The sequence below is a fragment of the Lupinus angustifolius genome, chromosome LG11 (assembly GCF_001865875.1).
Source record: "Lupinus angustifolius cultivar Tanjil chromosome LG11, LupAngTanjil_v1.0, whole genome shotgun sequence".
NCBI classification, from domain to species: Eukaryota; Viridiplantae; Streptophyta; class Magnoliopsida; order Fabales; family Fabaceae; genus Lupinus; species Lupinus angustifolius.
In genome coordinates this window covers 6,412,707-6,422,867 of record NC_032019.1, presented here as the reverse complement: position 1 = coordinate 6,422,867, position 10,161 = coordinate 6,412,707, and the positions used below count along the sequence as shown (strand labels likewise).

At 32.8% G+C, this 10,161-nt stretch overlaps 2 protein-coding genes across 2 annotated transcripts; one reads left to right on the top strand and one right to left on the bottom strand.

Annotated features, from left to right (window-relative positions):
• On the bottom strand, positions 1 to 2,798 carry LOC109359357 (ATP-dependent Clp protease adapter protein CLPS1, chloroplastic-like). The gene is made up of 3 exons (XM_019603989.1): positions 2,659 to 2,798; positions 636 to 786; positions 1 to 518 (listed from the first exon to the last, which is right to left on the bottom strand). The coding sequence occupies exons 1-3, from the start codon at positions 2,720 to 2,722 to the stop codon at positions 257 to 259; spliced, it is 477 nt and encodes a 158-aa protein (XP_019459534.1). The 5' UTR covers positions 2,723 to 2,798; the 3' UTR covers positions 1 to 256.
• LOC109359002 (protein mak16-like) lies at positions 3,966 to 9,297 on the top strand. Its single transcript, XM_019603489.1, has 9 exons — positions 3,966 to 4,207; positions 4,322 to 4,431; positions 4,892 to 5,010; positions 5,112 to 5,209; positions 6,902 to 6,989; positions 7,076 to 7,213; positions 7,324 to 7,441; positions 8,150 to 8,280; positions 8,906 to 9,297. Exons 1-9 carry the CDS (start codon positions 4,146 to 4,148, stop codon positions 8,948 to 8,950), a joined length of 909 nt encoding a protein of 302 aa, XP_019459034.1. The 5' UTR covers positions 3,966 to 4,145; the 3' UTR covers positions 8,951 to 9,297.

The following is a 10,161-nucleotide window of genomic DNA, read 5'->3' as shown; positions in this document are numbered from 1 at the left end:
AGAAAAAAAATGACTCATAGATTTAGCTAGAAACTCGTGGACAACTCAAACTCATACATAATAATGTAATCTGACAGTGCCATACTTATATGTACCAACTACTAACATTCAGCCTCTAAAATTTTCAACAAATCAAACTGTTTTCATCTTTTTCTTATCTTTCATATTTTATTTCTACACTCATCTCAAAAAACTCATCTATAAATCAAAGGACAACAGAAAGTTATCACAGATTGTAAAAAAAACTCATCTGTCATCAGCAACCTCCACTAGCAGGTTCAATTGAACTGAGTAACCCATTGCCTCTAAGTTGCATACAATGATCTTCAGCATCAGCTTGGGCACATATGAGCACCACTGATAATCCATTGTAGTGTGCTTCTTGCATTATGTTAACTGCATTATCAACTGTCATTCCAGGAATAACCTTCATCAATACTTGTACAACATATTCTCGTTTATTGTAGTTGTCATTGTGTAACATTACTCGGTATGGTGGTGCTGTTTTCCTAGATTTCCTGCACATCTTAGAAAAGCCAGAATAAATATTTTCTTTCTTTCAATTTGTTCTAATAGGATTTTTGTCCTATTATAAAATGTTAATTTGAAGATCAATAGTTAAAAGCTTAGCTTACTTCAAATCAAATTCAGATTCACGGCCCGGGGTAACTTTTTCAATAACTGGCTTTTCCAGCAGCCCTCCCCCTTTACCAGATCCTGTGGATACTAAAGCCATGGGAATACAAAGATTAGAGCATGGTCCTTTACAAAGAGGATATCTGTCCCCTGCAATGAAAATTTTCAATAAGTATAAATGAAGTCAACAAGGTCTTACGGACCCGAAAAATAGCATAATAAAAAAGGGAAACAGATGAGATATACTATCATTCTAATGCCTCCTACCACACATTCAGAACAATAATTAGGAACGAAAATATAAAGGCATCATGAAATGTGCATAAATAAGAACTGATACATGGATTTCTCCACACACATAAAAGTAGAATTGAAGTGATCAAAAGGGAATGAAACCAATGACATAAGGAAAATGTGTAATTCACTATGCTCTCAAATAACCTCAATGAACCTTCGCATTTTTAAACTACACTAATTTTGAGAAATGAATAGTTCCTATCATCCAGATCTAACAATCTGTCCTTTTTCTCAGTCACAAAAGAATGACAGGAGGTGCAAGAACTTGCATGTGGGGGCGGGGGGATGCGGCTTGGTAAATGAAAAACCTTCGACTTTAACATTACACCCAAATCAAAGATATGAGCCAGTGCCTATTGATACAAGCTCATTGGCAGATCTACAACTTTTAATCACTTCATCACTAATATGCATGTCATGAGATGATGTGTCATGAGAGATTAGTATTTTTTAGCTAATTTTAATATTTATACTTACAAAATGAAAACTTCGAATACTATTAAATTTTTATTTTTAAGTAAATTATTGGATCAATATGAACAAATGAGACGGTTACAAGAGTATCAGCATAAACAAAATTTGTTAGAATAACAAACTAAATGACCTAGTATAGCATTTCTCAGATTGAGGGTTCAGTTAGCAACATGAAAGTTCATGTGATAGTAGCTACTTGCAATAGTCACAGACCTCCGAGTTTAGTGGATGAGTATATGTTTTTCCCTAAGATGATCAAATCAAATACACATGAAAGAGCAAGCAGAAAAATAGACAAAAAAAGCTAGATACATTCAGGCTGCAACATGTTAACAATTGAGTAGAATACAGGTTAAGAAAATAAAAGGCAGTATATAAGTCATTTAAGGGTCTCATTTAGTATATAACTCATTCTATATAAAAATAACTTGCAAACTTAAAAATCAAGATCAAAGAAAATTATAATCAACAAGATCTAACATAAAAATGAGTGTGAGCTTCGGCATATGAGGTTGTCTCTTAGTGACCAAGAGGTGACGAATTCAAATCCTAGAAATAGTTTTACCGTTTGTGGGGTAAAGTTGCATACATCTACTCTCTACATACTTCATTAGGTGAGAGCCTCATACATTGGACCGCCCTTATATGATTTAGCATAAAAATTGCATTAAGGAATTCTTCCTTACAAATTTATTAAAAAAAACCACATTACAAACATTAACTAACCCCCTTCGTCCATCGATTTGGATAAGCCACTAACACTACTCTTTTGGTAGGCAAATGATTCATGTGATCGATCCAAGTGAAACCTACTCATAACCATCATCACACAACTCTTGTTTTTCCAATAAGAAATTGGTGACTCTAGACAATCATATTTAATATAAGCTTGATGCAAATATATCACAAAATCATCAGAAACTTGTTTTTATTCCCTGGAATTCCAGAAAGACTGAGTGAACACAATTTTATTCTCAATCAATTATACCACTAAGGTTTTATTCACATGACAAAATTACATAAAAGACGACTAATGAGAAAAAGGCTTAAACCCTTATAATACTAATAATACAGACTTCAACTTCTGAACTACTACCGTTTTGCCAAAAAAACTCATAATAGTCAACTAATTCACCAACATAAAATAAAATATTAAATAATAAATCATAACAGAGGCAATTTATGTAATAAACATGAAATATTATGAAGAACGAAATGAATTAATGGAGAGTGGAAGAAGAATTGAAAAACCTTGGTTGGGGTTGAAGAATTGGCTGGGAGATAGAGCAATTCTCCCACAAATCGCACTCTTCATCTTTCTTCTTCTGTAGTCTGTACTAATATGTTATTATGCGAAGAACAATGAGCAAAACGAAAATGGAAAATTAGGATTGAAAGTGGTGGAATGTGAAAATGACACGTGTTGGTTTCAAACGACTCGTTTGCATTTCTGATAATTAGCCATTTGTCTCTCTCCAACTTCATTTCATTAGTATTTTTGTCTCTTCATCAACCGGTGCAATTATGTTTTCCAATAAGTTATGTCACTCCATGCTATGAGTTTGTAATTGGTCCGAAAAAATATATTTAAGTTAAATTTAATTATTAAGTATTTTTCTGACTAATCACAAATGCATGACATGATACAAACTATATGACACCCAATATGCTCCCGGTATCCACTTGAAATGGATGGATGATTTCGAGGTAGTTTTTCACATCATAATCTTAAAGGAGTCCAGTTCCTCTCCATTATATGGAGAGGACAATCCATATGTATGATTATTAAGACAATAATGATTCATATTTTTACTATTTTATAAATTAATAATTTTGAAAATTTGTCTTCTCTCACATTCCTAGTATTAAAGAATTGGAGATGAATCCATTTCATTTCAAAGATAATAGATATATTTTATTATGTGGAGACAAGTGACAAAAATATATGAGATTTTTCATATAAAATTATTCTATTATTGGATTGTATCTTTTCATTTATATTTTTATTATATAATCTTATCATCTATTTTTTGGTACTGTCAAAAATATCTTATAACTTTTTTGATAAAGAATTAATTCACTTTATGGTGTATGATTGTTTTTCCAATAGGGTAAGAACTAAGCTCTTAACTTTTTGCAGTTTTGCTCATCTTAAAAATCTAATAAAACATTGCACTGTTTGTCTTAGACCAATGCCATGTAATAAGTTGCATAAGATAAAATATATTACTCTGAATAAAATGGTTACACTAACCTCAAATTTAAACATACAGACTGAAATGTTGTAGCTAAGTCATCATATCTTTTGGGAGGAACTCTTTCAAAATATATCGAAATGGATGATGAATAATATAATCGCCTTATATAAAAACCGTATGAAACTCTTTGAATTATTATTAGGTAAACAAATAAGATTGTCCAATGCTCCAAGCACTTGATAAGTCATATCCAATACATGTATTATACTAATTTATTAAGAATTAAAAAATATTGAAAAACAAGAAAGATAGCGGGTGAGCCCAAGAAAACCCTAACCCGAATTCAGGCTCATATTGTTCTCATTATTCAGCCCAATCTCAACACTTTCAACCTCACTCTCTCCCCTCAACGGTTCTTCCTTTCTTCCTTGCTGCAACCTCATACGGTGACGGCTGTGGTGGTTCGATCGAACTTAATTGTCGTGAATTTGTGGCAGTTGCATAAGAAAGAGAAGAAGAACCCATAAACCTTATTCAAAGATGCAGCATGATGAGGTTATATGGCAAGTTATCAGGCACAACCATTGCAGTTTCATGGCCAAGTAAAACGCCACCGTTTCGTTTTTCCCATTCCTATCTTCAACGCAATCACTTTTTATTTCTTTTGATTCCAAGTTTAATGTTTTTAACTCATGTTTTTTTACTTGTTGTTGTAGAATCACGACGGGGAATTTTTGTAGAAACCCTTATAACGTCACTGGAATATGCAACCGGAGTTCGTGCCCTTTGGCTAATAGTCGATATGCTACCATTCGAGAAGACAATGGTACTTTTCATTGAGAAAAACTATTTCAAGGTTTTTTCTGCATTTGGGTCTCTAGTTTCTGTTAAAGTTGGTGACTTTTAGCTAGGAATTTATGTATTATAGTGAAAACTCTTGTGGGGCGTGAATAAAATTGCTTGCCTTAGTTGAGTTGAGGTTAAAGATTGTTTCTTTGAAGTGCCCACAAGAAGTAAATGGTTAATTGAGGCCCTGCTAGTCCATGTGGAAGATGACTTTAAACTGTGGTTGCGGTTACTTTATGTTTACATTATGATTGTGATGTAGTTGTAGAGACTATTAAAATCACAATATTGTGATCACAACTGTGGTTATGGACCGCAATAGAAAATAATGATTTGGAGTAATTTGGTCCTGTTGTGGGTAACATGCCAATGATTAAATGTCATCCTTATGACTTGTAAATGAAATGCGAATAACAACATTATTGCCTTGGGTACTGCAGGAGTGTTCTACCTTTACATGAAAACTATAGAAAGAGCTCATATGCCAAATAAGTTGTGGGAAAGAGTTAAGCTGCCTAGGAATTACGAAAAGGCACTTGAACTCATTGACAAACATCTGGTACTGCCGATCTATGTAAACTTTGTAATATGTAAATACCGGATATTTAACTGTACTTATCAAGACTGGTTGTTTCTCTGCCTGACTTTCTGCATTGACAGTTGTATTGGCCTAAGCTTCTTGTACACAAGACAAAGCAGCGTCTAACCAAAATGACCCAGATGCGGATACGTATGAGGAAACTTGCTTTGAAGACAAGGTTTGAAATTGAAATCTTATTTGCTTGTTGCCATGTATGTCAAATTGTCAAGGAATGCCTAGTTTATCTCTATTAAAGCTTGCACTTCAGATGCTCTAACTTTAAAATTGCTGATTTATGCATTTTAATTCAGAACATTTGAATTGCCAATCTGATAAATGCAGCTGAGAGTACAAATTACAAAACAATATATAATTTGCTTTGGAACAAATAAGGTCTGTGGCTGCTAACATGATGCTTAATGTGGTGCTAAAACATCGATAACAAGGGTATTAACACTTTGTTACTGGAAAGTGTTATTTATCCCGGCTTTTTAAATGCCTAGTTAGCATGAATTACCATTTTTTAGAATAAGTTTTTCATTTCTTTTTATTTCACTAAGAAAACTTAAAAGACATTTATAGAAACTAATAAGGCTCTACCATGCCTCGACAGCCAGGATGCTTAGCATGCCCCTTTTGTTACTTAAATTAGGGATGATTTAGCTCTCCCTTTTCTTAGATGTGATCTACAATCTTGTCCTCACTTTTGAATATTTATCCAATGTTTTAAAATCAATGTATACTGTTTTTTAAGACACCTAAGTAAATTCCTAAACACAGAACGAATACTTCCAAATATGCATCAAAATGCATACTCTTAGACATGTTTTTTAATGGCGTGGGTGATAAGTTGGAAAGGGCGTGCATATGTACCTTTAGGGATATTCTTCTTATGTGTGTTATTTTTACTTGTTTATTTATATTTTAAATATGATTGTATATTTGAGGTAGGATCTTACAGTTTGTGTTGCAATCTCACATTTTATGTGTGTCAATGCAAGTCTGGCATCTTCGTTCGTTGTAAATATAGATTTATATATAATATGTTTTGCTGGTAATATTTCTTTTAAATTTTGGAATTTTCAACATCATGTCATAAGGATATATTATATCTTATGTTTTCCCTGACAATATTGGCTTATTATTTTTGGGACTCATAAATTTTCTGCTTACTGATCTTTTTTCAATACTATTTTTAAATTTTCATTTATACCACAATACCTGTTATCTTCTATGTCTATATTTTCTGCTGTTGTCTTGGGCTCTGTTTGACACAACTAGCTGATAACCTTGTTGAAGGATTATAAGCTAGCTAGAACCTTATAAGTTCAGAGCTGATAAGCAATCTAATTGAAGTGGAACTCTTTGGTGAGATTAGCTACCATGCAAGAAGAGAAAAGATAGAAACTGTAAAATCTTAGAGAGAATATCTGAATTTGAAACTGTGATTTCTATTATTAAATTCTCAAATGATTACAGAAGAGGAGCTAGATATATACAGCTTAAGAGTTCAGCTGTCCTTTAACTTAATCATTAGCTGGCACCCCTGACTATCTCTAACCAAACATCTCAAGACTCAACAGATAAAAGATTACTCACTAGACCACTGGCTACTTAAGTTTATTCTCTAATAATAAGTTAGTCGATAGGTGTAAATTGATTGAAGTCCCTAGCATATAAGGCTATAAGCTACCTCAAGTAGCTTATCAAATACGGGCTATTAAAGTAAGCCTCTTTGCCAAACACCAATAGATAGCTTATTTTCTGTTACATAAATTAGTTGATGGTGTTACCATACACACTCTTAAATGGAAGTTCTTAACAGTATCTCCATAATATTAGTTTGATATACCATGTTGTCACTTTACAGGGAGAAAATAATGACAACTCCAAGAAAAGAGAAAAAGAGAGAGGCTAGAAGAGAAGAGAAAGCCGAGAAAGCAGCTTTGCTTGAAAAGGTTGTTGATAATCCTAATCTTACCTAAGAACATTGAATTGTATGTTGTCTTATGTTTCCTCACTGGTTCTTTTGAATTTTACTTAGTCCATTGAGAAAGAGCTATTGGAACGCCTTCAAAAAGGAGTTTATCCAGACAGTGACATCTATAATTATCCTTTCGAAGCATACAATAATGTTATTGACAAGGAGGGTGTGCAAGCCGCTGATGAAGAGGATGAAGAGGTTTGTATTTACTAATCTATTTTGTCTTGTGTATGTTTTATTCAAAATTGTTGAATTTTACTTATATTTCTACTATGATAATTTCTTAAATTAGTTTTTGATGTCAACAGGAAGCAGAGGTAGAGTATGTTGAAGGTTATGATGATCTTGAAGAGGAAGATGATATAGAAGATTTTGGTGCTTTTGGAATTGATGAGTCTCAGGGTGATTTCGAAGATGATGACAATGGTAACACTTAGTTCAGAAGTTCTGCAATATGCATATAATATTTTCACATGCTAGTAGTGTAGATTTCAAAGAACATTTTGCATAATTTTAAACCCAGATACGAAGATTTTGTTGAAAACATGCATGGTAGTTTAGTTTGGTGGGTCATGTGTCATCATGTCTTGCACTGAGCTGGATAGACATAACAAATAAGACAATGGTATTATCTTCAGTTTAGTTTCAACTTCCAACTTCAAAATGAGTGCCAAAAAAGTTTAGATGAATTAGTGGCTGCATAATTTCTCGTAGGTCTTCATTCCTCTACATTTGACCCTGCTGCAGTCAGATCTTCCATGCCTTGTACCTTCAATCATGAGATCACTGTTTTTCTTAGCTTTTGATGACAAAGGAAAAACATCTAAAACAACATTCACATATTTACAATCATCTGCATTCTGATAACTTTCAAGTTAGGATGATGCATTCTTGCATTACATACAAACAACTTCACAGATGAATACAAGTGCTACCCAAAAAAATTGCATTTCCAGTCACGCACAATGCTGATTGTTGTATGACTAGTAATTCAAATGCACAGTTGTGCATCATTTCATTATTTGTTGGAGGTGAAAGTCTGTCATACAAAGGAGCTAGGTGTTTGAGTTTGTAAAAAAAGTATGAAACTTAAATATTGGAAAAGCAAAAGCATAATCGAGCTTACAAATGCAGATGGAAACTCCGACGATGAAGAGGCAGAAGCAGTTGCCAATAGAGTGAAGAGGAAAACAGACTCAATTGCAAAGAGACTTGATAAGGATGCCAGTGATTCTAAATTGAAGAAGGCCAAAGTCCTTGTTGAGGTAATTAAACACTTCTGTTCTGTTAAGAAAATATTAGTTCTTTAAAATGCCATTGGATCTGTACACTTCTATTAATTAGTTTATGTGAAAATGAACTTCACTGGTTCTTTGGGGAACTTTAGCATTTCATTGTTCCAATATTTATTATCATTGATATCTAGTTATAATTTGAAGGCCTTATCTCTACTGATTTCTAATAAATGATTCCCTGGACTAGAATTTCATTTCTCCGAACTCAAAAGATGGATGATATTGATAGAATGCAGAAATGTTTAATGTTGTCCTCATTGAAAATAAAGCTGATGTTTCGAACTTTTTGGAAGTTATTGACTTAGACAATCATTTGTTGCTTTCAATAATGAGAGGGCATCTTTTGGCCCATGAGTATGACGATTGGAGAAGTTGGACCCGAACTCAGATACCAATTAATTGGCAATGAGATTGGTTCAACACATATTTAAACCATACGAAGGGTAATGAGATGGGCGATGTGAGACTTCCCAACAGGAATCTGTGCCCATTTAAATGTGTTCCTTATTGAAGTAATGTTGAGATTTCCGAGATGCTTGAAATTTCTTTTAGATTCCAAACCTGATATGGCAACCTTGATTTTCATCATTTTCAGGTGGAGCGTGAAGATGCTGATGAAAAACAAAGGGTGGTACAGTAGTTGCTGCATTTTCTTCTATAAAAGCTTCTACTGGAGAAACTGAATTTTGATTGTTGAGTTTTCTAAATTAGTTTGTATCCTAGAAGAAAAAAGAAATTTAGATTTTTCTATTATTTTCAGTATTTTAGATCAATCTACTTTTTATTTATTTTTCTTTTCAATTTATTTCCTGTTTGTTTTGAGGAGGGGCACTTTTGGGAAATGCCATAATATATGGTCTAGGTTGGTTTGATGGAGTCTGAGCATCTCTCTCCAACATTAAGCAATGTGACTGATAGATTTGTAATTTTCATGTTTTATTTTACATTTATGTTGAGTTATATATAATATCGCTTATTTTTATAAGATAAACTGATACTTAGGCACGTAGTAAAAATCAAGGCGTGATTTTACTGAAGTTAATGACTTAATTTGAATGAGGCAAGGCTTTGAATCTGGGCATAAAAGTTCTGTATCTAACAAGTGACAAACCCTTATTACATTTATAATCTAATGCTTTATGTTTACTACTTATAAATATTGACAATTTTGATTTTAGTCCTCAAAATGTTTTTTAGTTTTTGTTTTACTTTTGTTAATTGCTTGGTTTTACTCTCTATTAAGTACTAACTATTGATGATGCGCCAAGATCATAATTGGTTATATAATCAGTAGTGTGCTCCTTACCTTACACGGTTTTGATGAATACACTAACATCACCAAAAAGAACAAAATGAAAAAATACTTATAAAGACAATGAAGATTCAAGTTTCAAGGTATTCAAGACTAAATATGTACTTCTATCTTATAATGCTCAAAATATTTTTTACGAAAATTGAAACACCTTAAAATACTGTGTAACAAGTTACTTTATCTAAGTAACAGATTACTAAGTGTGAGAAAATAATTATCCAACTTAAAACTGATTAGAGTAATCCCTTACTGTCCTTGAGTAACAGATTACTAGTGTTATTAAAGTTGAGTAACCGATTACTCAACTTGCTGTAATCGATTACTTTAATTTGAAAATAAATAATCAATGGACAGAATACTTGAGTAATCGATTACTTAATGCTGTAATCGATTACTGAGAGCTGTTGCATCAAATTTTCAAAATCAAAGTGAATGAGTTTCATTCCAAAAGACATGTTTTCATTCCAATCAATTCCTAGCCTTTCAAAGAGACGTTTTGGCTGATTGAAAAGCCTATATAAAGTCATTAAAACTCACAA

What these genes read in the sequence shown, in the direction of transcription:
- LOC109359357 (XM_019603989.1), bottom strand. Translation starts at nt 2,722, where the DNA reads ATGAAGAGTGCGATTTGTGGGAGAATTGCTCTATCTCCCAGCCAATTC. An exon ending in ATTCTTCAACCCCAACCAAG is followed by an intron (nt 787 to 2,658) that starts GTTTTTCAATTC and finishes TTTTCATTGCAG; the next exon opens with GGGACAGATATCCTCTTTGT. An exon ending in GAATCTGAATTTGATTTGAA is followed by an intron (nt 519 to 635) that starts GTAAGCTAAGCT and finishes TAAGATGTGCAG; the next exon opens with GAAATCTAGGAAAACAGCAC.
- LOC109359002 (XM_019603489.1), top strand. Translation starts at nt 4,146, where the DNA reads ATGCAGCATGATGAGGTTATATGGCAAGTTATCAGGCACAACCATTGC. An exon ending in CTGATGAAGAGGATGAAGAG is followed by an intron (nt 7,214 to 7,323) that starts GTTTGTATTTAC and finishes TGATGTCAACAG; the next exon opens with GAAGCAGAGGTAGAGTATGT. An exon ending in AGGCCAAAGTCCTTGTTGAG is followed by an intron (nt 8,281 to 8,905) that starts GTAATTAAACAC and finishes CATCATTTTCAG; the next exon opens with GTGGAGCGTGAAGATGCTGA.